The following is a 25,250-nucleotide window of genomic DNA, read 5'->3' on the forward strand; positions in this document are numbered from 1 at the left end:
AAAGGAGCTTCAGTTGAGGAAATGCCTCCATGAGATCCAACTGTAAGGCATTTTCTTAATTAGTGATCAAGGGGGAAATTTCAGCCCCTTGTGGGTGGTGCCATCTCTGGGCTGGTAGTCTTGGGTTCTATAAGAGTGCAGGCTGAGCAAGCCAGGGGAAGCAAGCCAGTAAAGAACATCCCTCCATGGCCTCTGCATCAGCTCCTGCTCCCTGCCCTGCTTGAGTTCCAGTCCTGACTTCCCTGGTGATGAACAGCAGTATGGAAGTGTAAGCCAAATAAACCCTTTCCTCCCCAAACTGCTTCTTGGTCATGATGTTTGTGCAGGAATAGAAACCCTGACTAAGACAAATTGGTACCAGCAGAGTGGGGTATTCCTGTGACAAGCTGACCATGTTTTGGGGAGGACTGTGGAAGGACTTTGGAACTTTGGGCTTGAAGATCTATTCGTTGTTAAGAGCTCTGTCAGATGTTGTGTAGGAGCTTGGAAGATAATGTTGACAACAGTGCACAAGATGGAGGTCTGGTTTGTGAAATTTCAGAGGGAAAATTAAAGACTCTTTTCAGGGCCATTGCTGTTTTGATTGTGAAGATTTTGTAGTTCTGGTTAGCTGGGGCTGAGGAATCAGCTGTGGTTAACAAGATACCAGAACTACTAAAGCAAAAACTTTGCATTACTGGGACTATTGATGCTGGTTAGCTGGAGCTAAGAAATTAGTGGTGATTAAGAAGAGACCAGCATCATTGAGGTGACATCTTCTGGGAAGTGTTTTCTGAAAGCAGAAAGAGGCTGTGTACCAGAGATAGCCAAGGTTGTACTCCTGCTACAGTGGGACTTGGTAATATGTAAGGGTCACCCAGGTGGTACTGGTTTTGAAGGCATGAAGGGGTCACGCAAAGCAGCTGAGGCTCGGCACTGTGAGAGGCCATGGAAGGCCATTGGTGAAGGTGCAGCTTCAGTTGCAATTGAAGGCCCAGGACTGAAGGGGTCATGCAGTGTTTTGGAGATGCCAGTACCATGAGATGACCACCAAGAGCAGCAGCAGTGGAGTACAGGGATCTGGAGCCTAGAGGACGACACATGTGCTACAAAGGACATGGCTGCAGAAGTGACCCAAGCCCTTGGAGGAGCCCAGAAGATCCTGAGTTGGATCCCAGACATTGGACGGTTGAAGATTTATTTTTGCTTTGATTGTGACTGTGCCCTGATATTTTCCCTCTTGAAGGAAGAAACTGTTTTAGTGGAGCCCACAGTTAAAGAGACTTTTAATTGTAAAAAGACTTTGGATTTTAAAAGAGATGGATATTTTAAAGAAATTGTAATTTTAAGAATATGTAAAGACTGTGGGACTTTTAAAGTTATTTAGATCTTGGGGATGAATAAGAATGTAAGGGTTGAGGCTTACTAGTGATGTGTTTGTGTGTCAAGTTGACAAGGGGTCAATTGTACTGGCTAGTTTTGTGTCAACTTGACACAGCTGGAGTTATCACAGAGAAAGGAGCTTCAGTTGAGGAAATGCCTCCATGAGATCCAACTGTAAGGCATTTTCTTAATTAGTGATCAAGGGGGAAATTTCAGCCCCTTGTGGGTGGTGCCATCTCTGGGCTGGTAGTCTTGGGTTCTATAAGAGAGCAGGCTGAGCAAGCCAGGGGAAGCAAGCCAGCAAAGAACATCTCTCCATGGCCTCTGCATCAGCTCCTGCTTCCTGACCTGCTTGAGTTCCAGTCCTGACTTCTTTGGTCATGAACAGCAGCATGGAAGTGTAAGCCAAATAAACCCTTTCCTCCCCAAACTGCTTCTTGGTCGTGGTGTTTGTGCAGGAATAGAAACCCTGACTAAGACACCCATACCAAAGAAACTGTAAAACCCTGCAGTACTCAATGTTTCACCATAAGGAATCTTTAAAGAACAGGAACTCCAAAAAGCTGGCCCCACCCAAGCAAGCACTTGTCCTGAGGCCATGCAGACTGAGCCTTCCCTCTGGAACAGTTCTTGTCGGCATCAGAAAGGGACACCTTTGCAAAGCCCAGCCTGAAGCTGCTCAGGGACAGCACACTGCCCAGGAGGGCAGAGCTGGGGCAGAAGCTGTGCTTGGGAACAGAGATACTTTAAGGGGTACCCTACTATGGGCTCTCCCCACTTCTCCACTGAGGTCCTTTTCTACACAGAGGAAGTTACACCCCAGAAGTTCCCTGGGGACAGTGACAATGAGAGGGACGAGCACCTCGGGAAACGGTGCTTCTGTCTTGGGGCACCCGGGGCCTTGCTGAAATGTTAACTTTCCAAGTACACCACCACCCGCTACACACAAGCCGTATTACCTCAGGGATCTGCAGAGCTCTGTGGTTTGCAGTCACTACTTTAGATAATCTCTGGATATGTTCATGCAGAACCCTGAAAACCACCCAAAATTCATATGTAAATGCACATTTCTGAAAGGAAAGTATACAAATAGTCACAACTGTATTTTATCAAAACAAAGCATTTTAGACTCTCTTCTAGATATACATTACATTATGGTTACATTATTATTACTATTTCTACTACTACATTATGACTCTCTTAGTCACAGGTATAGTTCATTTAGGAGGGCTTATCTTAGCTCGCTCAGCATGGTAAGGTAGGGCTAGCCTAAACGATGTAGAAAACAAGAACAAAGGAGGCCATGCTCAAGTCCAAGCATGGCAGTAGGCGTCTGTAGTTCCAGCAGAGGTTAAGGGAGAGGGATCGGGATGTCAGGGCTGGCACTAGCATGGACTACACAACAAGACCATCCATCTCTTACAGATTCACTTAGAAATGCTGCAGGGCTGCTTAGCTGTGAGGTTCTGCTCTCAGCACCCAGGCTAGGCAGCTCACACGGCCTCTAACTTGAGCTGCCTCTTACACACATGCACACAATTACACAGAAATATACGCATAAATAAAAATAAATCTTTAAAACAAAAAAAGAAAGAAAAACTACTGCGTGAGCCAGAAGGCTGTGGGAATGTGGAGGTCACCAGCAAGCCCAGATGGAGGAGAGGCCCTGAGCCTGGACACCTGTGCAGTGAAAGAAAGGGAGTGAGGCAAGGGAGGGAAGTGACGAGCGGGATCGTCACAGGCCAGAAAGCGATGGCCATAGCTCTCAGATGGAGACAAGACTTGACTACCAGCCCAGCCCGCCCTTTGTTGACCGGAATTAGGATTTTAAAAGTTAAGGAGCTGCCTCAGTAGCAGGGGTTAAACTCAGCCTCCTGATCCTTTTTAGAGACAAGTCTGCTCTCTACACCCTGTAAAACCTGCAGAAATGGATGAAGCAGTAGGAGGGATAAACTCTGTCATACATATAGCTTCAGCCCCCAACTCTGTACCCCATGCCTGATTTGTAAGCAGGTGCCTGGAGAGGAAATAGACCAGAGTCAGCAAGCAGTCTGAGACCAAGAACACTTAGAGGGGAGGCTGGAACAACCCAAATGCCAACTTCATTTCACAGGAAGGTATATTCTCTCAGACATGTGTGCAACTCCTCACAGTATCTGTAGCCTGGGTATAGCTCAGTGATAGAGCATACATAAAACCCTGGGTCCTACCCACAGCATGTGTATCGATGTACACAAAAAACCTGTAAAAAGCAAAGACTACTAATGGCCTTCCTTGAGATTCTACCACATGGATTCCTGAGGATCCCTAGGCACCAAAGTCATTGTCATTTGCTAGAAAACATGGTGACAACATGGTCGGTATGTTTGGGGGTAGAATCAGGATCATGGAGAATACAGAATAGAAAACAGAAGAAAAACACAAAAGCCAAAGTCTCTACACCCTACTTTTCTACCCCACCTCGTCCCAACAGGATGGATTTCTCAAAAACAAACAAACAAACAAACAAACAAACAAACAAAAACCCAGGGAGGCTTGGGCAGATGGCCTAACTGGGAAAGTACTTGCAAAGTGAGAATGAGGGCCTGGTTGGATACTTAGCCTCGGTGCATGCCTATCCGCCCAGCGCTGCAATGGTAGACACAGTAGGTAACTGAATTATAGGGCCCTGGGTTCACGAGACACCTAAGAAGACACATGTTGCTGACCATATGCACATTCCCCAGCCCACAGAGAAGAGTGCTTGTCAAATATGCAAAAGCCCTAACAGCGGGAGAGGCATAAATGAGGGACAGTCTAGCAATATCTAGAGTCAGTTGCCATAACTGGTTGGATCATGAGTGCTGCTAAACACCTACCACAGAATAGGCTCATAGATCAAATAACTACTAGGCTCCAAATTTCAGGGCCATTGGGTTAACAAACTATGACTCAGGGTCTGGAAATGGCTTAGGGTACTCAGCTACAAGTACTGGCTACCCTTGAAGGGAACTTGGTTTGGTTCTCACCATCTACAGGGCAGCTCACAACCACCTGAAACTCCAGTTCCAGAGGATCTGCTGCCCTCTCTGACCTCTGATGGCATGCACGTGGTGCACATGCAGACCAAACAATAATACATAGAAGAGAAAATAAACCTTTAAAGAAAAGAAGAAATCATGACTCAAACATATGGCAAATGACAACTATGAAACAACTGTGTAAACCTGAGCAATTTAAGCTAGAAAGGAAATGGGTTCCTAAGAAAGGGATGCCTGGGTCAAGATCAAACAACTCATCCCACAGAAGACACAGAAGACCACGTGAGGCAGGCACACGGCAGGCAGAGATGCTCAGCAAGGCTCTCTGAATTCAGACTTGTCTCTTCCTACCGTGTTGTCCCTCAAGCTGCATCCACTCTGACCGTGAATGTGAATGGTAACAGATGCATTTTCTTTACTCTACCAAACAAAGGTACAGCTAAAATATCTTTGTAGTCCCGCACAGACATTAAGCACAGTACTCACTGGTCACGAAGTATGTCCCCATCCTGGTTAGGGTAGAAAGCAAGCTTGAAGATCCGATTCATCACACTCCGCTCGATGGCCAGCTGGGCATCCTGCAGCTGCTCCTCACTGGCATTCTGCCATATGACATCCTGAGCCATCACACCATACAGGAACTGTAGAAAATCCTCCACCTGAGCCGTTTTATCATCAGCAGCAGTAAGTTTCTGAAAGTCTCCAAGAAAAACAGTATCCTTTAAAATACACCATAGAAGTAACCCTAAAGGGGAATTACAGTCAACCTCCTATCTGCACTTTTGTTTTCTGTTTCCATTATTCTTATCTAAAAATATTAAATGGAAAAGTTCTAGAAATACACATTTGTACATTTTATTCTCATCTCTCTTGTTATTGTTACATTTATTTCCCTGTCAGGGGGTGTGCACCTCCATAGTATGCATTTGTAGGTCAGGGGACACTCGTATGAGTTGGCTTTCTCCCAGCAATCAAACTCAGGTCATCAGGCTTGGTGGCAGGCCTTGACTCACTGAGCCAGCTTCCCAGGCTGTTCCTACTGTTTGAACTGAAAATTGTTCGGCATGAAGAAGTCTAGAAACCTCATTCTATTCACCACAGATGAGTTATTCCTTTGGTCAGGACAGCCATACTGTATACATGGCCTACTCAGTCACCTCCCTTGCAGCTCAGTTATCCATTCAATATGCAGGTTCAGTACTACGCAATTTAAGTCTCCACTATGTCGGGGTAGCCTTAGAGCATGACTCTCATGAAAAAGGGGTGGAGGAGTGGGGTCTACAGAAATCATTCTGATTAACAAATAATACTAACACTATAATCTTAAAGCCAGAATATCAAAAGGGAAAATTAAGAAATATGCGAATATTTAAATATAAAATATACACAGTTTTTAAAAACCATGTGAATACAACCTTTTTGGGGGTGGGGGGATGGGAGGCTGGAGACAGGGTTTCTCTGTGTAGCCCTGGCTGTTCTGGAACTCACTCTGTAGACCAGGCTGGCCTTGAACTCAGAAATCCGTCTGCTTCTGCCTCCCAAGTGCTTGGATTAAAGGCGTGCACCACCACTGCCCAGCTATGTGAGTACAACTTAAGTCATGGTGTAAATGCCTATATTCTCATCATTTGGAAGGCAGGGGTAGGAGGGTCACAAGCTGGGATACACTGAAACTGTCTCAAAAAACCACAAAAATCAATGCTTGGCATTGCAACACATACCTTTAACACCAACATTTGGGAATAAGAGGGAGGAAGATCCATATAGTTTATGGCTAGCCATGACTACATAGTGAGTTTGAAGCTACCCTGGCCTATATGAGACTTTGAGTTAAAAATAATAAAAATTAAAAATAAAAAGTAGATACAAAATTTTAACATCTCCAACTCTCTTTGAAATGCATATGGGGGTTTTGTCTGAGTGTATGTCTGACGCCTGAGGAGACCAGAAGTTGTCCGATTCCCTGGAACTAGAGTTAGAGATGGATGTCAGCTGCCATGTGAGTGCTGGGAATTGATTCCAAGTCCTCTGAAAGACCAGCAAGTGTTCTTACCTGCTGAGCCATCTCTGCAGCTTCTGTTCCATTTTTAATATATAGATACTCAATCTCAGATAAAACTAATACAATTCAGACACTTCATATCAGTCCTTAATACTTGTAATTTTTCTTTCTAAAGCACTGGGTATTGAATCCAGGGTTTCACATACCAGAATACAGCCAGTAGCTTATGACCTCACTCTGCTTTTGACCCCACACACATCCCAGTCAGGGTTTCTCTGTGTAGCTCTGGCTATTCTGGAACTTCCATTCATTGTAGTCCAAGCTGGCCTTGAACTCACAGAGACCCACCTGCCTCTGCCTCCTGAGTGCTAAGATTAAGGTGTGGGCCACTACTGATTGGCTTGCTTTTACTTTTAATATTGCGATGGAAGGGCGAGTGTCTCATCATATGGTGCAAGGTGACCTTGCATTCCTAATCCTCCCTGGTCTTAAACTCACTCAACGGCCCAGGAAAGCTTTCAACTTGTGATCTTCCTTCCTCAGCCCCCTGAGCAGCTTGCATTACAGAATTATACCACCATGTTTATGATTTTGTTTTTTCCATTGAGACAGAGTCTCTCTGTAGCCAAGGCTGACATAAATTCACAATCTTCCTCCCTCAGCCTCCCAAGTGATAGATTATAGGTATGGGATGTCAAAGATTATTAAAAGCAGGGCTTAATAGCATACAACTTAAACCTCAGTATTCAGGAGGCAAGGCCAGGAGGATCTCTGTGATTTTAAGGCCAGACAGGGATATATAATGAGACCTTGTCTCTGCACCCCCCAAAATTCCAAAAATCAGAATAGTGAAGTTGCTGCTGGAGCTCTCCATTATTCCAGCTTCCCACTTTGTGAGTGGCCTGCATTATCAGCATCTAGCTATACCAAATTAGCACTCCATGCAGTGTATAATATGTACCTAAGCAAAAAGCAGATCCTGAAGGCAGGGTCATCAAGATCTGTTGCCACACTCCCATTCTGAGCACCAGGTTGGCAAGGACATAGAAGTCATCTTTTGAATTGTTACTCCCAGTAGCAGAGCAGCAGACACAGAATGGCTTTCCCTACCCATTCTGAGTTAGACACCTTGTTCATAGAAGATCATCATGGAGCAGACCAATCAAAGCTGACATCCACAGAGGATAATGATCTGGTCTTCCCTTCGGAGAGTGTGGCACCCACAGCAGCCCGCCACTTTAAAGTCTATGGGTCCTTGATGAGGTAGGTCCCTTCAAGTGGCAGGGCTGACACTGCACACTGACCCCATGTGGAGTAGTTAATGCTAATGGCTCTGTTTCCAGGAGCCCATCTGTGGATAGAGTGCCTTCATCATAGCTTGGGGAACCATTTGGGTTTCTTTTTTTCTCTCCCTCTTTCTTTCTTTCTTTCTTTCTTTCTTTCTTTCTTTCTTTCTTTCTTTCTTTCTTTCTTTCTTTCTTTCTTAAAAAAGATTTATTTATTATATGTGAGTACACTGTAGCTGTCTTCAGACACCCCAGAAGAGGGGCATCAGATCTCATTACAGATGGTTGTGAGCCATCATGTGGTTGCTGGGATTTGAACTCACGATCTTCAGAAGAGCAGTCGGCGCTCTTAACCGCTGAGCCATCTCTCCAGCCCCTCTTTCTTTCTTTTGATAAATTCTTTATTATTTACTTTTTAAAAAGATTTATTTTTTTCCCCTATGTATGCGTTTCATTTACATGTATATCAGTGTACCACATGCATAGCTGCTGAGGACAAAAGAGGGTGTTGGATCCCCTGGAACTGGAGTTATGAACAACAGTGAGCTGCTAGATGGGTACTGAGAATCAAACCCATGTCCTTTGCAAGACATCATGTATTCTTGCAAAATGCTGAGCCATCTTTCCAGCCCATTTAGGTTTTTAGTCAAGAATCTGGATAGACTGTGTTCATCAAAGCTTCCCTCTGTCTTTTCAGAGAACCAATCCCAAAGTCATTCCAAGAGCACAAAAACTTAGGCCTGGGAGATGGCTAAGTAGGTAAGGATGACTGCTGCCAAATAAAGACCCAAGTCAGATCCTGTGTTGGCAACTCTTGGCTGTCAGTTTGACCACAATAAGAACTAACTAAACCCAAGCATACCTGTGAGGATTTTTTAAAATTAATTAAATCATTTGAAGTGGAAAGGCTCACTTTTAATCTGGATCTTTTGAGGTAGGAAGATCCACTGTTAATCTAGGCCCCATCTTCTGCTGACAGCCCGTATAAAAGACATAGAAGAAGCAAGTTTTCATTACTTGCCTGCTTGCCCTGGTCTTACTGTTAAGTCTATTCCTGCCCTGGCTTTAGAACCAACTTCTTCAGGATTCTGGAGTCTACTGAAGACCAGATGAGGTGCCTAGCACTGCAGATGGCTGCCATTGTTGGACTACCTGGACCACAAGCCTGCAAGCCATTTCAGTAAGTCCTACATACATATTTTATGTATATGTATGTATATATATATATATATATATATATATATATATATATATATATATATATATATATTTATGTATGTATATACACATATTCCTCTAGAGAACCCTATCACAGATGTGATAGGCCCTAGACCCGAAAAACTTTAAAGAAAGAATAAAAAATATTTTTAAAAGGAGGGATAAAGATGGCTATGCAGTTAGAAGCAGCTTGCTACCCTTCAAAAGGAAGGAATCTGGTTCCCAGTACCCATGTTGGGAGGCTTGTAACCTGAGTACTAGGAGATATGACCCCTCTTCTGGCTTATACCCTACACTGTATTCATACACACAATACTAAAAATCTTCTATTTTATTATTGCTGTTGTGATTATTTTATCTGTGCATGGGTGCATCTGGTCCCTGCACAGGCTAAAAGAGAGCAAATTCCCTGGTGCCATTGCTATAGGGACTGGGACTTGAACTCTGGTCTTCAGGAAGAGAAGTCGTCATAACTGTTAAACCATCTATCTCACCAGCCCCAAAATCTTAAAGGAAGGAAGGGAGCGAGGGAGGCTGGCAGGGTAATTTAAGGAACTGCTGTAAGACATGCTAGCATATCCCTAACTGTGCAAAACAAAACCATCCTCCGCACGTCCCATGGCTGAGGCGACGTCTGTCCGAATGCATTTCGTTACCTTGAATGAACTCCCTGATTTTCTTTTCTTTGCTCTCAAGCAGTAACCGCACACAGACAGTGGTGAAGTACCGATTGGCCACCTCTTTGTCCCGCAAAACTCTTTGCAAGAGCCTTTCCAAGTGAGCCTGTGTGGTCTGCAGTCCTTGTCGGCAGCGGGTAAGATAAGCAATATACGGAGCTCTTTTTCTGAAAGAAAACAAAGTGCTACTGAAATCAGATGATCAGATGTGTAGCAGTGCATACTTTCTTGAGCAACTAAGAGTCTTAATTTTTTAAACAACTCCTTCACAGACTTTGGTTTTACTAGTTGGCACGAGAGGCTGTAGATAAGCATCTTGGGAACGCTCCCCGCTGGCAGCTCAGGAAAGCTGCCCTTGTTTCTGTGGCACATCATCATCAAGGCCTAACTCACTCACTGTCTCCAAGGCCTCTGCAGGCTCATTGCTTTTATTACAGAAGCATGCTCTCCATGCTTGTAGGGCTCCACACTTAACAGACAAAACACAAACTGTATACATTAGATCATCCAATAACCACACCACATACTTGCTTATAGTGTTCGTGTGACAAGATCCCTTAAGGCTGGGAGCCTGCACTCTGCCTAAGAACAACACTCATATTTCCCTCTTACTGGCAAGGGCTTGGGGCAAAACACAGCAGCAACCCCTAAGATCACCTCTGCTTCCTGCTTCTCTGGCCTTCTATAGTCTTTCTTAACACATGTAAAACAACAACAACAACAACAACAACAACAACAACAACAACAACAAAGTCGGAACCTAGATCTCCTGGCCTCACAGTAAAAGAAAACTGCTTTTAAAATATTTATTTATTTGCTGGGTGCTAGTACACACATTTAATCCCAGAAGTCCGGAGGCAGAGGCAGGTGAATCTCTGAGTTTGAGGCCAGCCAGGTCTACAGAGAAAGTTCAAGGACAGCCAGGGCTCTATTACATAGAGAAACCCTGTCTTGAAAAAGCAAAAAAAAGTATTATTATTGTATGTGTGTGTAGTTGTGCTGCCACAATATACATGTAGAGGTCACAGAACAATTTTTGCAAACTCAGCTCTCTCCTTCGTTTGGTGAATTCTAGGGTTCTACCTGAGACTGTCCAGCTTCCATGACATGTGTTACCCAGTGACCTCTCCCCAGCAGCCCCGTCTCCCTTTTTCTTTTTCGACAGGCTCTCTCATGGAACTTGGAGCCAGCGGTTTTGGCTCATCAGCAAGCCCCCAGTATCCTCTGCATCTGCTTCTCCCGGATGGAGTCACAGAGTCACAGACACACCCCACCATGCCCGCTTTTGCCTGGTGCTGGACAAGCAAACTTGGGTCCTCATGCTTGTGTTTTACTCATTGAGCCATTTCCCAACCCATTCTTTATCTCCCTTGATGAAAAGTTGAAGTAAACTACACTTCTTAACTAACAAGAACTGTCAGTTAACAATTCTAAACTGTGTTTTTAAAAATCTCTATCCAAGAAAACACCACCATGTGCTTTATAACTAGATTCATTACCTCAATAAAACCCAACCAAAACAAACAAACAAAACATTGTTGTTCTACAGTCAGCTTACAAACCAGGCAGGTCGGGAATAGTACCTGTAGTCTTCAGCAATGGATGCCAGCAACTTCCTACAAGTCCTATTGTCAAAGCGGCACACACAACGCATTGTTTCTTGAAGTTGAGCCATTAAGCTCTTATCTTGTAAATTAATTGCTTCAGCTATTTGAACTTTTAAGAAGCATACAATTTCATTGTCTAAAAACAAACAAAAAAACAAGAATTCTGTTAGGATTCATAACCTCTCCGTAATTGGGAAGTCAATTCTTCTGCACCACAAACCATTAGAACCAAGCAGTACTGCCGCTCTAGTTATAAAATAAACAGCCAGAAATAACGTCCCGGGAACTGGAGAGAGGGCTCAGAGCTTAATTAAGAGCATGAGCTGCTTTTCCAGAGGACCTGAGCTCATACCAGCACCCATGCCAGGGAGCTCACAACTGTCTGAATTCCAGCTCTAGGGTCTCTACCACCCCTTTCTAGTCTCTGTGGGCAACCAAACACAAATGGCAGAGACACAAATACATATACAATTTATTTTAAAAAGAAATCAAAGTATCCTTAGATGACTTAGAAAAACATATAAAAATTGGACCACAGGAATTTCTGTGCATTGGACAGGTGAAGGGTGGCAGCCTCTGCTGTGCAAGCTGTGTACACTGGAGAGTAAGGAATGACTTGCCTTCTGGGTCTGTGTGGTCTGGCAATCCATTCCTTGTTGAATGAGTTAGCACTGGGAAGGCCACAGAGTCTGCAGAGCAAAGTGCGAGCCTCAGCTTCTTTTTTACATCTCTGAAGAATAAGTACAGGGCACATGAATTTACTTGCATAGAAATAATAAGAGCCTTTTGTGCTGGCTGGAGCTGGGACCCAGGACTTCTAGCACATCCTCAGCCAGATACAGCCACACTTTACAGATATATATGTGTAAGTTAACAACATGTTAGCTCTGAACCTGAATGTTTCAAATGATTCTTTAAGAAAAGATCAGTTTCAAAGGACTGGCACCTCAAGGCAAAGCACAGCCTGTAGTTACTGGTTAAGAGGGTTAGAATGGGACTGGTGAGATGGTTCAGCAGGTAAGAGCACCCGACTGCTCTTCCGTAGGTCCAGAGTTCAAATCCCAGCAACCACATGGTGGCTCACAACCATCTGTAATGAGATCTGACTCCCTCTTCTGCGGTTTCTGAAGACAGCTACAGTGTACTTACATATAATAAATAAATAAATCTTTAAAAAAAAGAGGGTTAGAATGCTCTGGGCAAGCTCATAGGTGACCATGATGAGCCACAACAGCCTTCTGATCTCCTAGAGCACCCTGAAGTGCTGCGAGTAGGCAGAGGGTCTGCCACAACACAGATGCTGATTACCCAACCTGAATGCTTCCTACCAGTCTCTCTGCAAATGTTGGTCCTGCTTTAGACAAGCCCGTCCCTTGACCAAACCAAACAACAAACAAAAAACCAAACAAACTACTTGCTGTGTTCTACTGCTTGGAAGTTTTGTGCTGAGATTAGATTCTATGACTTTCAACTGGTGACCCAGCTACCATTTGGTGGTAGAGCCCTTCCATAGCCTACAATACAATACAAAGTAAAAAATGGAGAAATGGGGGCTGGAGAGATGGCTCAGTAGTTAAGAGCACCGGCTGCTCTTCCAGAGGACCCAGGTTCAGTTCCCAATACCCACGTGGCAGCTCACGACTGTCTGTAACTCCAGTTCCAGAGAATCAACATCCTCACACAGACATACATGCAGGCAAAACATCAATGCACATAAAGGAAAAAGAAATAAATATTTTAAAAAAACATTTTTAAAAACTGGAGACGTGGAGAGAGGAAACTAGTACCCATAAGCTGGGTGAGGGTGTTTTAAGAGGTTCTCCTTGTCTGAGGAAGCAAGAGACTGTGGGGAAAGGAGAGGACGACACGACAAACGGAGCTGCAGTACTTGGTGAGCTGATGTAGAACTTTTCCTGACTCCCTGGGTCCCCGCTGTGCAGCACACAGGCTGATGATTCTGCACAGACAATGGCACTGTAACTATTTAAACTACTTGTGTGCTCCTGGAGGCACAATTTTTTTTTTTTAATTCCTGAATTAATGTTTTTGATATCTGATATCCACAATTGGAGTCTTTAAAAAAAAAAAAAAAAAAGGACTATTTCACTGTATAGTCCTACTGGTCTGACACACACTCTGTAGACCAGGCTGCCCTCAAACTCAGAGATTCACCTAGTTACTAAAGGTGTGTGCTACCTCACCTGGTCCAACCTGAGTTTTCTTAGTAAATAGTATCTATTCTTCTCTTTTGCGTGTGTGTGTGTGTGTGTGTGTGTGTGTGTGTGTGTGTGTGTGTGTGTGTACAGGTGTGCATGTGTGTAGAAACCTCAGGACAACCTCAATGACATTCCTTAGGAGATGCCATCAACCTTGGTTTTTTGAGATAGGCTCTCTCACTGGCTTAGAGCTAGACTAAGGGAGGGACCTACTGCCTTCTCAGTGTGGGGATTACAAGTGCACACCATCACGCTTGGCTTTTTCGGGCAGGCACTGAGGATTGAAGCGTTTCAAGGACTGGGCCATCACCCAGCCCTTCTTTACACTTAACAAGCGGTTGACATCAAATGATTGCAACAGTGATCAGAACATTCAAAGCCAACTGTGAAAGGTTGGAAGGAGGAAAGGGAGTGGCAAAAACAACGTAATTGTATCTTAATTAAGAAAAAATACTTTAGCCGGGCGTGGTGGCGCACGCCTTTAATCCCAGCACTTGGGAGGCAGAGGCAGGCAGATTTCTGAGTTCGAGGCCAGCCTGGTCTACAGAGTGAGTTCTAGGACAGCCAGGGCTACACAGAGAAACCCTGTCTCCAAAACCAAAACCAAAACCAAACCCAAACCAAACCAAATCAAACCAAAACTAAACAGTACAACCTGCAACGTTGCAAACCTGTAAGAGAAAGCAGAGTCCTGAGGGTGGGCTGCCTGGCTGGCGGAGTCCGGGAGGTCGTCGGCTGAGATGTTCTGCAGTGCTTCCTCACGAGGAGAGTCGTGGGCACTTTCACCATCACCCATGACCTCTAAACAAAACCAGTCCCCAAGAAGAGGACAGCCTAGTTAATGTGGAAATTTCGGGTACTAGCAGGCATCAGAGAAATTTAATCAAAAGTCAGTTTGTCTTGTAATAACAGTTCTTGGAAAAAGAAAACAAATCTCAGACATATAACGAGATTATCAATGGCCAGGGCCATATATCAAGATATCAGATACTAGAGCAGAAAAAACTGTACTTCTTGCCACAGTATCCAATTTGGAATAACTTAATAAAGTTCATATTTACTTAATAAAGTTCAGAATCACTGAACCACAGAACTGAGAGCCTCAAAAAGCATTTTAACAATAGCTTCACTTTAGAGACATGGACTCCTGCCAAGTGCTGGGATAGACACTCATTCATGTCTCCTGAGTCTCCTCAACAAAGCCCTCCCCACCTAAGACACAGCCAGGGCCTAGTTCAAAACACATCGAGGCCAGGTCTGTGGTTCCCACATCTGTTATGTTTTTAATTAGCCAGTTAATATATACATATATAAAGTCAAGGGGCCTGAGCCTCAGTCAGTAGCATGAGAAAAAGTCAGGGCTTGCCTAGCATGAGAGAATCCTTGGATTCTATTCCCAGCACCAAATCAAATAGGTGTGGTGATGTGTCCCTAACAGTTGAAGTGAAGGCAGGTAGTGAAAGTGAAGACAAGAGTTCAAGGCTGGGGATGGAGGCATGGCCCAGATGTTAAGAGCATTGGCTTCTCTTCCAGAGGACCCAGGATGGGTTCAGAGTACACATATGGTGCCTAGCAACTGTATGTAACTTCAGTTCCAGAGATCTAACATCCTTTTCTGACCTTCATGGTTACCGCACACATGTCCTGAACAGACTTCACATGTAGACAAAAGACACATACACATAAAGTAAAATTAATCTTAAAAAACAACAACAACAAAAAAAGTAAATAACTGTTAAGGTTAGTTTGATACAAGCCTGGGTTATATGAGACTCTGTCTCAAAGAAAGAAAGGAAGAAAGAAAGAAAGAGAGAGAGAGAGAGAGAGAGAGAGAGAGAGAGAGAAGAGAAGAGAAGAGAAGAGAAGAGAAGAAAAGAAAGAAAAAGAAAAATAACGCCTTTAAGTCAAAAGGAATAAAATGTTCATAAATACTGTTCGTATAGGAAATTATGACAAAATATTGGTAACTGGCAAGTCTAAATATAGAGTTTAATACCCTTCACTGCACTGAGAGTTGGCACTTGGGAGACAGGCAGGAGGATTCTGATTTCAGGGAAAGCCTGCCCTCCAGAGTAGAGTTGTCTGCACCTTAGCCCTAAGAAAGGGAAGCATCGGTGCCCTCAGTCCCTCTTCAGCCTCAGGCGCACGCCCTCCTCAGAGCAGCTCAAGTTCCTGCTCAGTGCACAGGAAGGGACAGATTGAACAAACTGCTCATGCTTTTACATGCTTTTGCTTTTCCTTAATATATCTTGAGGACTCTGTATTTTTATGACAGATAGTCAGTATCCCGAGAGAGAGAGAGAGAGAGAGAGAGAGAGAGAGAGAGAGAGAGAGAGAGAGAGAGAGAGCGTAAGCGCTGTAGAAAAGACATAACAAGCAACAAGGTACAGTACCTTAGCCTGAGTTGGCCGCCACAGCTATGCTAAAAGTCCATAACTACATCAAATCTCACTTTTCTAAACAGGGGGGGAAGAAAAGGGGGGATGGGGTGGGGTGGGTGGGTAGGGGGCTGGGGGGAGGGTTCCCTCTCACTAAAACATAAACCAAGGTGCTCTGGGCTGTCACCCCAGCCTCATTAGGTGACCCTAAACCATCTGAACATCTCGGGTGCCCACACTTAGTGGGAAGCTGTAGAGAGGGATACACTAACCTGACATGCTTACAAAAGCTATCATTTTCAAATACTGTGGCTCCTCTGGACAGCCTATTCTAAAGGCTATGTGAGTTTGAGTTACCTCATCTCTAAGATAAACTATCATGGTTCAGATCTATTGTGATTATCACCTGCACTCTCATCATTTGCCATTGCTCCTTCACTGGGGCTGGTCCGTTTAATGGCATTCCGGTACTTGTCCAGAATATCTTCAGCAACCTGAGCTTGAGCACTGAGCCTAGGGCTGGGCTCATCTGCAGGGGAAAAGAGAAAGACAATTAGTTCCTTGGGTTTATCCCTACTCTGCTGTTAGTATAACACCAGCAGCAGCAGCATCCCAAAGGCAGGTTAGGAGGTCAGACTAAAGAAGGGCGCATATCTCAGTGTTATGAGGCACCATGCAGCTGCCTACTGAACCCCACTGCTAGGTCTAAGAGCTTCCCAAAGCAGGAAGCCAGAGAGAGGCACTCCACCTCAACACTATTGGAATTCTGCATGACTGTGTCAAAGTTCAGTGCAGAAAGAATTCTAAAGTACTTGCTTAAGACACAGTAACTATCAATTCATGGTAACACAACTTCTACCAATGGTTTCTTTTGTAGGAGTGGGGGACAAATAGAAGAGTTTTGCTATATAACCTAGGCTGACCTTTAATTCATTAAGTAGCCAAGGCTTAGCTTTCAGTTTGTGGGTCTCCTATCTAAGCCTGCTGATTTTTTTTTAATACACACAACTTAATCAGACACCTCCATGCTTAAGGAGAAAAATAATTATTCAAATTACACCAAAACCCTTTTTTAGTTTTGATAAATGGCTTTCTCTATCCTTTCTTTGCAAATCCTTCTTTCCATCACATTTGAAGGCTGCAGAACGTCCTGCTCTATCACACCACTTCTCTCCGTGACAGTGCGGTGCCAGGACACAGTATTTTTATTCATACAATGGTCCCTGGCATTCTAGGGGTCTAGGATGCACAGAGCAGATGGTTTCACTGACAGGACCAAATCAGTTATCAAAACTGTTAAGCTAGCTTGCTATTGTGGAACATGATTATAATTCCAGCACTTGGGAAGCTGAAATAAGAGAATTATGAATTCAAGGCCAGCCTGAGCAATAGCAAGACTCTATCTCAAAACATCAAGCTAGGGATACAGCTCAGCGGTAAAGACTTGTTTAGCATTTACAAGACCCTGAGTTTGATGCCCAGCACCATACACACAAATTAGCCTACAGTCTCAAACAGTAGCCATTAATAGACTGCTATGGATCTTCAATACAAAATAAGGTTCCATATGGAAACTCAAACTCCTGAGATTGTACTAGGCCAATTGGTAACCCAGCAGTGTATCTTCTGGTAGAATTCTATTTGTAAACATTTCTAAAATAGCATCAAAACCTCTCTGTATGTATGTGTGTGGGTGTGTGTGAGTGTGTATGACAACAGCAGCTGATAGCACTGCATTTGTACCACTTGTCAGTGAACTTGTTGTAGGCATCTTATGTGGACACTTATCAGCAAACCACTGCACAAAGAAGCACTGGCCTCAGCACACCCCAGCAGAGCAGGCAAAGGGCACAGGGACTGGGCAGCACACTCACAGGCCTGTCCTCTCCACAAAACAAGTACTGCTGTTCATGGTTCTATAAAATACCTCAAGTTATATAGAGGAGTCACAAAGTTGTGTTTTGCATATTTTTCTTTTTTGGGACAGGTCTCTCTGTGGCCTACACTGGCCTTGAACTTGTAGCAAACCTCTTGCCTCAGACTTGTGAGTTGGGATTATAGGTGTGAGCACATCTGACTTCCAAATACATTTAAATGTCTACTAGAACAGTATAGTCATGAAAAGAGATTCATAATCAATGGTGGGCTTTTTCAAAAATATAAATGCAACCACTGCAGAATCCTTTTAAGGTGTAATATTTTGGATTGTAGCTTTTAAAATATTCTTGTTTGTTTGTTTGTTTAGTATATTTTGAGTGTTTCATGGATGCAAATGTACCGAGTGTGTTCCTGGTGCTTGAGGAGGTCAGAAGAGCCTTTGGACCTGAAGTTACAGGTCGCTATGAACCAACATGAGGGTGCTGAGAACTGAACCCAGGTTCTCTGTAAGGGCAACAAGTGCTGCAACTGCTGAGCGTCTCTCCAGCCCCGCTGGTTATCTATTCAGAGTCCACAAGGACTGTGAGAGGGACAAATGTAAACTGGCTAACCTCAGTCAATTAAACTACAAAGTTGCTTATTACCTTTTACTTTAATAAAATACTTCTCAAAAAAACGTTATCCTAGAAAAATAATGAAAGTAAAAGCTGTGGTGCAGAGCTGGGGTTACAGTTAGTGGAGAGTGCCTGACTGGCCTGTATAAGCCTGGGCTCAATCCCCAGCACTGTTAACACAACAACAGCAACAGCAGCAGCAGCAACAACAACCACCACCACCACCTATGGGCACAAAGGTACTTTCAGAAAAAAACAACAGGAAATAACTTAAATATTTCAATAGGAAAAGAAGAGTTATGCTGCAATGTAGTAGAATCAGATTACTTTACAGCCAATGAAAATTATTCAAAAGCTAACTGTATCCAGTAGAAACTGGAAAGTGTATGAAGTGTGGTAACGGTAAATACAAACATTTTATATATATATATAATGTTTGTATTTATATATAATATATATATATATATATATATATCTCCGATTCAGTGACAGAAAAGCCACCATTATACAAACTCTGAGAAAGATTAGGAGAGATTGTAAAAAAAAGAAAAACAAAAACCAAACCAGTGGCTAGAGTGGCAAGATTATGGCCAGGCTAATTAGGAATATATATAAAAACATTTCAAACTGATTTTATGGTAACTTACAAGTGATCATTAGTTAGGATTGGGCATAATTTCTCCAATAAGAAAGCTAAGCTTCTTCAATCAAACCCAAAGAAAATGAACTATTTTATGGGGTGGGGAACAGATAGACAGGAACTTTATTTAGCTTCCAATCTCAGCATGAGAAAAAAACAAACAAACAAACAAACAAACAAAATTGACCAAAACTACTTACAATTTCTTCAAAGTCATTAAACAATTTACATACAAAGCTACTCCACCCAGTGTAATTCTACTTATAGAGACTACAGTACTCTCCTCTGTTCTTTTTTAAGACGGGGTCTCACCAAGGCTGGCCTGGAACTCACTATGTAGACCAAGCTGGCCTTGAACTCCTGCCTCTGCCTCCTGAGTGCTGGGATTGAAAGAAGGTGGCTGCATCCTCTGTGACATGTATATACTTCTAACAGCAGGAATGAAGAACACAGGAAAATACACAAAGACATTGCCCAAAAGACAGTATCTTTCCAACTCTTCCCAAAACACTGCAAGGTCCCAACAAACCCAGGTCATATGTAATCTAATTTAATATCCACAGTATCTATGATGATGTCTGGCATGAGATGGTCAACAGATATTTGCTAACTGAATAGGACAGGCTGGGCTGCTCTCAGCAGGGAACTGTGGCCTGTTCAACCTGTCTCTTTCTGTTCATACCCTTTATTACTGTGAAAGTTACTGTATCTAATAAGGAAGAGCTATAGAAGCTGAAATATGGAGGAACACCTAACACGCACAAATAGACATTAGAACACGCATCAGAATTGGTACTGTACTGGTCACTTTTGAGACCATAGCTGATTGTAACTTAGTAGGATGGGAAGATAACACACTTTAAAATTAAGATAAGGAAAAAAAGAACTGAGAGGTGAACTCCCCTCTAGATGATCTACAGCATCTAAGAATCAATGCACGCTATCAGATTCAACTATGATCATTCATGCTAGCTCACGGATGCTTTTAAGGTACCCAAGAAGCTGCAGAAATGCAGGTGTTGAATAAGGAAGACCCCTAAAGCTCTGCCATGGATCAGACAGCAACTATAATGGTTCAAGCTGTAAAAAAAAGTCTTTAACTTTTACCACAATGGTTGGCATTTGTAATACTGTTGAACAAATACTTTAGTCATTAAAAAAATAAAATGATTAGATAAAATAGCATTTCATTGTGATCCTGAATAAGCTAGAGCAAACTACAGATGAAAATAAATTTAGTGTCCTACGATCAGTGTTTGAGAAAACTGTCCAACCAGTGATCCAGAGACAGGGCACGCAGAGAACTGGAGGCGGCCCCACACACTCCAGCAGTCAGGTGGCATGGTCCCTGGGTGCTGAGCTGTCAGGCAGGCTTTGTCAGAAACAGGTTATGGTAATGAGGATGGTGATGGTGGTAGTGGGCTGTAGGAAGAACACACCGAGACCCACTGTGGCCTCTAGGGGGAAACCACAGAGCCATGAAGAACATACTCCCAACCATACACACACAAACATACTCTTCTAAAAAGGCAACGCTTATGGCACCCAAGAAAAAGTGTTATGAAATATGTGCTCTGGGAATGAAGGAGCCAGGAAGCCCATGGGTCTACAAACCTGTGAGTGTTGAGAATCTGTCAGGACCCAGATCATCTTTGTCTTTTTCTTGTTTTTCTTTCTTTCTAAATGGTATAGGAGCTGGAAATTAAATAAAGTCAGTACTGTGACATATAACATACTACACTCCTCGGAAGTTAGCTGGCGTGCCAACATTTCTAAGTGCAAGGAGGTTGAAACTTTAAAAGCTAAGAAATCCCAAGCGTCAACTGATAATCATTCTTAAAATAGCATCAAAGGTTCTTAAAGAAGCTTTCAGAATCTACGGTGGAGTCATTTGACATAGAAAGAATGATTTAATTAATGAGGATCCACTGAAAGTAAGTCAAAACCAATGCCTCTTAGCTTTGCCAAAAGAACAGAGTTCCTGCGTCCTGCACTCCTCTCCATTAAGTGGGCCAGAGCACGGGTAGATGCAGGTCTCCTCAGCTCCTAAGCGCCACAGCCTGAGGAAAGGCCTATGAAAGAGGACCCCAACTTTTGGACAATATCTTTTTCCAGGAAGAGAAATTTTGTCAACTCAAAGGATGTAAGGCATTCAAGAAAAATAAATGTATACATCTCCTTTCCACAATTGACACTATCTACATCTGTAGGGCACTCACGCTTTCAATGCACATAGACATGAAAAGCTTAGATTTGCTCCAGGAATGTCAAAATGGCAATTCAACATTAAGTTAAGAGCAGCATGCTGAGAGTCCTCCACGTTTAATGACAGTGACCGGCATGATCTCCATCTAGGACACCACAGCCACTTCCCACAAAGAACAGGGCCTTTTAAAGCTCTGCCAGAGCATTCATCTCAATGACAGCAGTTCTACACTTCCACACAGCTAGAGACAGCCCCGCAGCATCACAGAGCCGTGGCCACACTACTCTCCAAAGAGACTGGAGGCTTTGTTCTTACAGACAGCACTCTGAAGTTTTGTGAAATTACCTTTAGGCATAGCTGAAACAAAGCGCTTCCTCCACCAAGGCCTGCTCCTGTCTGACCTCTCATCGTCACTGTCCTTGCGTTCCTCAGTCTGGAGAGAGAGTTGGATGTGTTATTTGGAGTTGAGCACCAGGATAAATTGCTATGAAAAGGATTTTAGTAAGTCTATAAGTCAGTCCTATTTGTGATAAAACAACACTGATCTTCTGGGTGCTAGCAGGGAAAAGGAGAATGCTGGGGATGGAGCCCAGGGCACCCTACCACTGAGCCACAGCCCAAGAAGCTACTGCTATTGCCTTCCAGGCACCCTCTGGAATAGGGAAATACCCTTCAGGACAGCCTGGGTCATTTGAGGGTAGATACTCTCTCCTCTCTATAGTGCTAGCAAACCAAAGGCCTAACAGAGTGCATGGAGGGCATCACAGAACACTGTGAAGGAAGGGACTGGAGTAGATCTCACTGGGAGAGCAAGTGCTTAGCAGGTACAGGCTCTGGGTTCAATCCTCAGCACAAAAGCAAAAGAAAAAAAAATTGAAAACCCTAAGTAAATGCAGTGCAGTGAATTTTAATAGGGGTGAAGACAGTGTGCTGCAGTAATAGTAATTTGGTGTGTCAGAACTGAGTCTGAGAATAATCCTCTCAGCTACCTGATAAAATGGCTCCTGTTATTAAGGGTTGTTAGGTTTTTGTTTTGAGACAGGGTCTCAATCGGTAGCTCAGACTGGCCTCAAATGCACTATTTAGACCAGACTAACCTCTTTCTCACCAACTATCTGAGCCTCTCAACTACTGGAGTTATAGGCACAAGCTACCATGCTCAGCTAATAAGTCCTTTCTTAAAAATGAAAACAGGATTTCTGTGTGTGGCCCTGGCTGTCCTAGAACTCACTCTATAGACCAGGCTGGCTTCAAACTCACAGAGATCTACCTGCCTCTGCCTCCTAAGTGCTGAGATTAAAGGCGAGCGTTACCATGCCTGGTCATAAGTCCTTTACATAAATGAAGAACATGAAGCTAAATGAGGTGACCTTCCCCAAGGTACATAGCTTACATGTGACATAGCTAACCATCAAGCCTAGACTTGCCTACTCTCTCTCTCTCTGCTCACCAATTATACAATTACCATTAACTCTGTTCACATGGAAGGGCAGAACTGATAATCATGACTAGCCTATACTGTGACCTCAGAAAATCTCAGAATTTCCTTTTTTTTCCATTTATACAACTGAGACTATACATTCTTGGCTGTTAGAGCAGGAGCCTTTTCTCTTTGCCCACCAATCGACTCTTATTCTCAGAGTGCTTTCTTCTTTGTAATTAACTGTATCTATTTCTACTTAAAAGGAAATGTTTCACTGGGCAGTGGTGGCCCACACCTTTAATCCCAGCACTTGGGAAACAGAGGCAGGCGGATTTCTGAGTTTGAGGCTAGCCTGGTCTACAGAGTGAGTTCCAGGACAGCCAGGGCTACACAGAGAAACCCTGTTTCAGGGGGGAAAAAAAAAAAAAGAGGAAATGTTTCTTAAAATGTTTCATGTGAATGGAAAAGAGGAAATTACTACTAATAATTATTAATAGGTAATTTCTCTGAGCAGATAGATTAGGACTTATGTGGCAGGAAAGCTTATGAGGACACAAAGTTTACAGGCGAACTCCTTAGGAATACACATGAAGAACAACGAAAGCAGGCTTTCACCATCGAGGAGTTAAAGCACAAGAAAGTGGGGGAAACAAAATAAAATGTTATTTCTAAACTGAAACTAAATCCCCAGTGTCCACTCATTGGTCTCTCTATGCCAAGGAAGACAGAAATGAATACAGGGTAACTGTGTACACACACCTACACACACACACACACACACACACACACATCTCTCTCTCTCTCTCTCTCTCTCTCTCTCTCTCTCTCTCTCTCTCTCTCTCTCTCTCTGTTCACTGAGAGGCTCTGAGAGCAGCAATGAGTTCTGACTCATCTCAGTTTCTGAAAATTAAGTTTTGATGGAAGGGCCTTGAGACCCTCTGAGAAACAGCTACCTCCAGCCCGAGACAGAGATATTAAAGCAGCTCAGCATGGCTGCTCATCCAAAGGACACAGGTCTGATTCCTAGAACCCACATGGTGGCTCACCAACTTCGTCCCAGGAGACCCAATGTCCTTTTCTGGCTTCTGCGGGTGCTATTTGTACATGGTACACAGACAAACATTTGGGCAAACGTGTAAATACATTATACACAGAAAATAAAAATAATCTCAGGGGAGGAGGAATGGGAAACTATACTCAGAATGTAATGTATGAGAGAAGAATAAAAAAATAAAAAATAGCCAAGTAAGGCAGAGGCAGTGGTGCATACCTTTAATCTCAGCACTTGGGAGGCAGAGGCAGGCAGGTCTCTGAGTTCAAGGCCAGCCTAGTCTACAGAGTGAATTCCAGGACAGCCAAGGCTACACAGAGAAACCCTGTCTCAAAAACCAAAACAAAAACTAAACAAAAATATAAGTGATCTCAAGAAAATTGGCCAAGGCAAAACTGAACGAGCAGCAGAGCGATGGAGCAACAAGGCCGACAGGCAGCACGTGTACTGCTGTATCCTGCTATAAACCATGGACTAGGCAGAAGGGCTCTTCAGTGTGAAATCAGCACTCAGAAGGCAGACACATGGATTATCACAAGTTCAAGACCAGCCTTGTCTACATAATGAGCTCCCAGTCAGCTTAGGCTACATAAAGAGATCTTGTCTCCAAAACCAAGGACAACAGCAAAAGCTAACTGAGAAGAACGTAATGCTGGCGACTGGGGAGACATGATGGAGTACGCCAAAGTGCTGATGAATGGGGCTGCACACAGAATAATGCGGCATTTGCAGGAAACTTACTAACTCACAAAAGGGAGACAAGAACTAGGTTGGAAACTTACTTTCAAATGAGGAAGAAGTGTTTGTCTTCCCAACTGTATGACTTTCAAATCACCAGTGAGACACCTCATTGAACCACCTCAAAAGTGTTCTAAGTGTGATTAGACACAGAACTGCACAGAGAAAAGATCTAAGTGCTGTCAAAGGCAAGATTCTTACAAAACCAAGTTCTAACAGCATTATGGATTATTAAACAGATTTTTCTGTTTTGTTTATTTTCTTTTTTTAAGACATGGTTTCTCTGTATAGCCCTGGCTGTCCTGGAACTTGCTCTATAGACAAGGCTAGTCTCGAATTCACAGACAAATCACTTTTCTCTGCCTCCCGAGTGCTGGGATCAAAAGTGTGCACCATATCTCCCGGCTTGACAGATCATCTTTAATCACAACCAGAGTCACCCTTAATCTTGAATTCAGAGTCCATTTTCATTTCAGACATCATAGGAACACTGACCCGACCATAACATGCAAATTCTACATGGCTGTGTCCCATACCTCTCCTCTAGAAGAGTCCTTACTCGGGGACGAAGATGACGAGTGAGGTGCAGCCACCAAAGAAGTAGCACCAGTGGCTGCAGCTGGAGGAAGTTCTTCATTCCCTGGACGTCGGTTCCAGCTGGGGTCACTCATGGGCCGCCGCACAGAAGACACTATATCAGAGCTTCTGCTGCGAACCAATCTCTCAGGGTATGAGTGTCTCTGCTTGAACGCCTCCATTTCAGCTGCAGTTAAAACGTGAGAGCCAAAGTTTGGCAACCTGGCCTCATTTCCTCCCACTGCACCTTCCAGGATTGGAGGATCCGGAGGTGGATGCGAGGGTCGGGCATAGTGAACCTTTGGCCTTACCACAGCAGAGGCCCCTGTAACACAGAAAAGAAGCTTTGCTGGGAAGA

General features: G+C 43.6%; 1 protein-coding gene across 13 annotated transcripts in view; it reads right to left on the bottom strand.

Annotated features, from left to right (window-relative positions):
- Nucleotides 1–25,250, bottom strand: part of Gapvd1 (GTPase activating protein and VPS9 domains 1) — a 79,108-nt gene that overhangs the window by 3,136 nt on the left and 50,722 nt on the right. For 7 of the 13 annotated variants that reach the window (XR_003953694.1, XM_017319197.2, XM_017319195.2 and 4 more), the window contains 10 exons: nt 24,853–25,217; nt 21,450–21,537; nt 20,513–20,593; nt 16,173–16,295; nt 14,060–14,189; nt 11,793–11,902; nt 11,149–11,308; nt 9,545–9,732; nt 4,869–5,082; nt 2,322–2,394 (listed from right to left, as the gene is read on the bottom strand). Coding sequence is in view for 9 of the 13 variants with exons in the window: in XM_017319197.2 (XP_017174686.1) it covers nt 2,322–2,394; nt 4,869–5,082; nt 9,545–9,732; nt 11,149–11,308; nt 11,793–11,902; nt 14,060–14,189; nt 16,173–16,295; nt 20,513–20,593; nt 21,450–21,537; nt 24,853–25,217 (1,532 nt within the window). In the remaining 4 variants the exon portion in view is untranslated. The remainder of the gene's footprint in view (nt 1–2,321; nt 2,395–4,868; nt 5,083–9,544; nt 9,733–11,148; nt 11,309–11,792; nt 11,903–14,059; nt 14,190–16,172; nt 16,296–20,512; nt 20,594–21,449; nt 21,538–24,852; nt 25,218–25,250) is intronic. The other 6 variants (NR_151469.1, XM_011239150.3, XM_030251956.1 and 3 more) reach the window with 3 other exon arrangements.

Source organism: Mus musculus, chromosome 2 (assembly GCF_000001635.26).
Source record: "Mus musculus strain C57BL/6J chromosome 2, GRCm38.p6 C57BL/6J".
Lineage (NCBI taxonomy): Eukaryota > Metazoa > Chordata > Mammalia > Rodentia > Muridae > Mus > Mus musculus.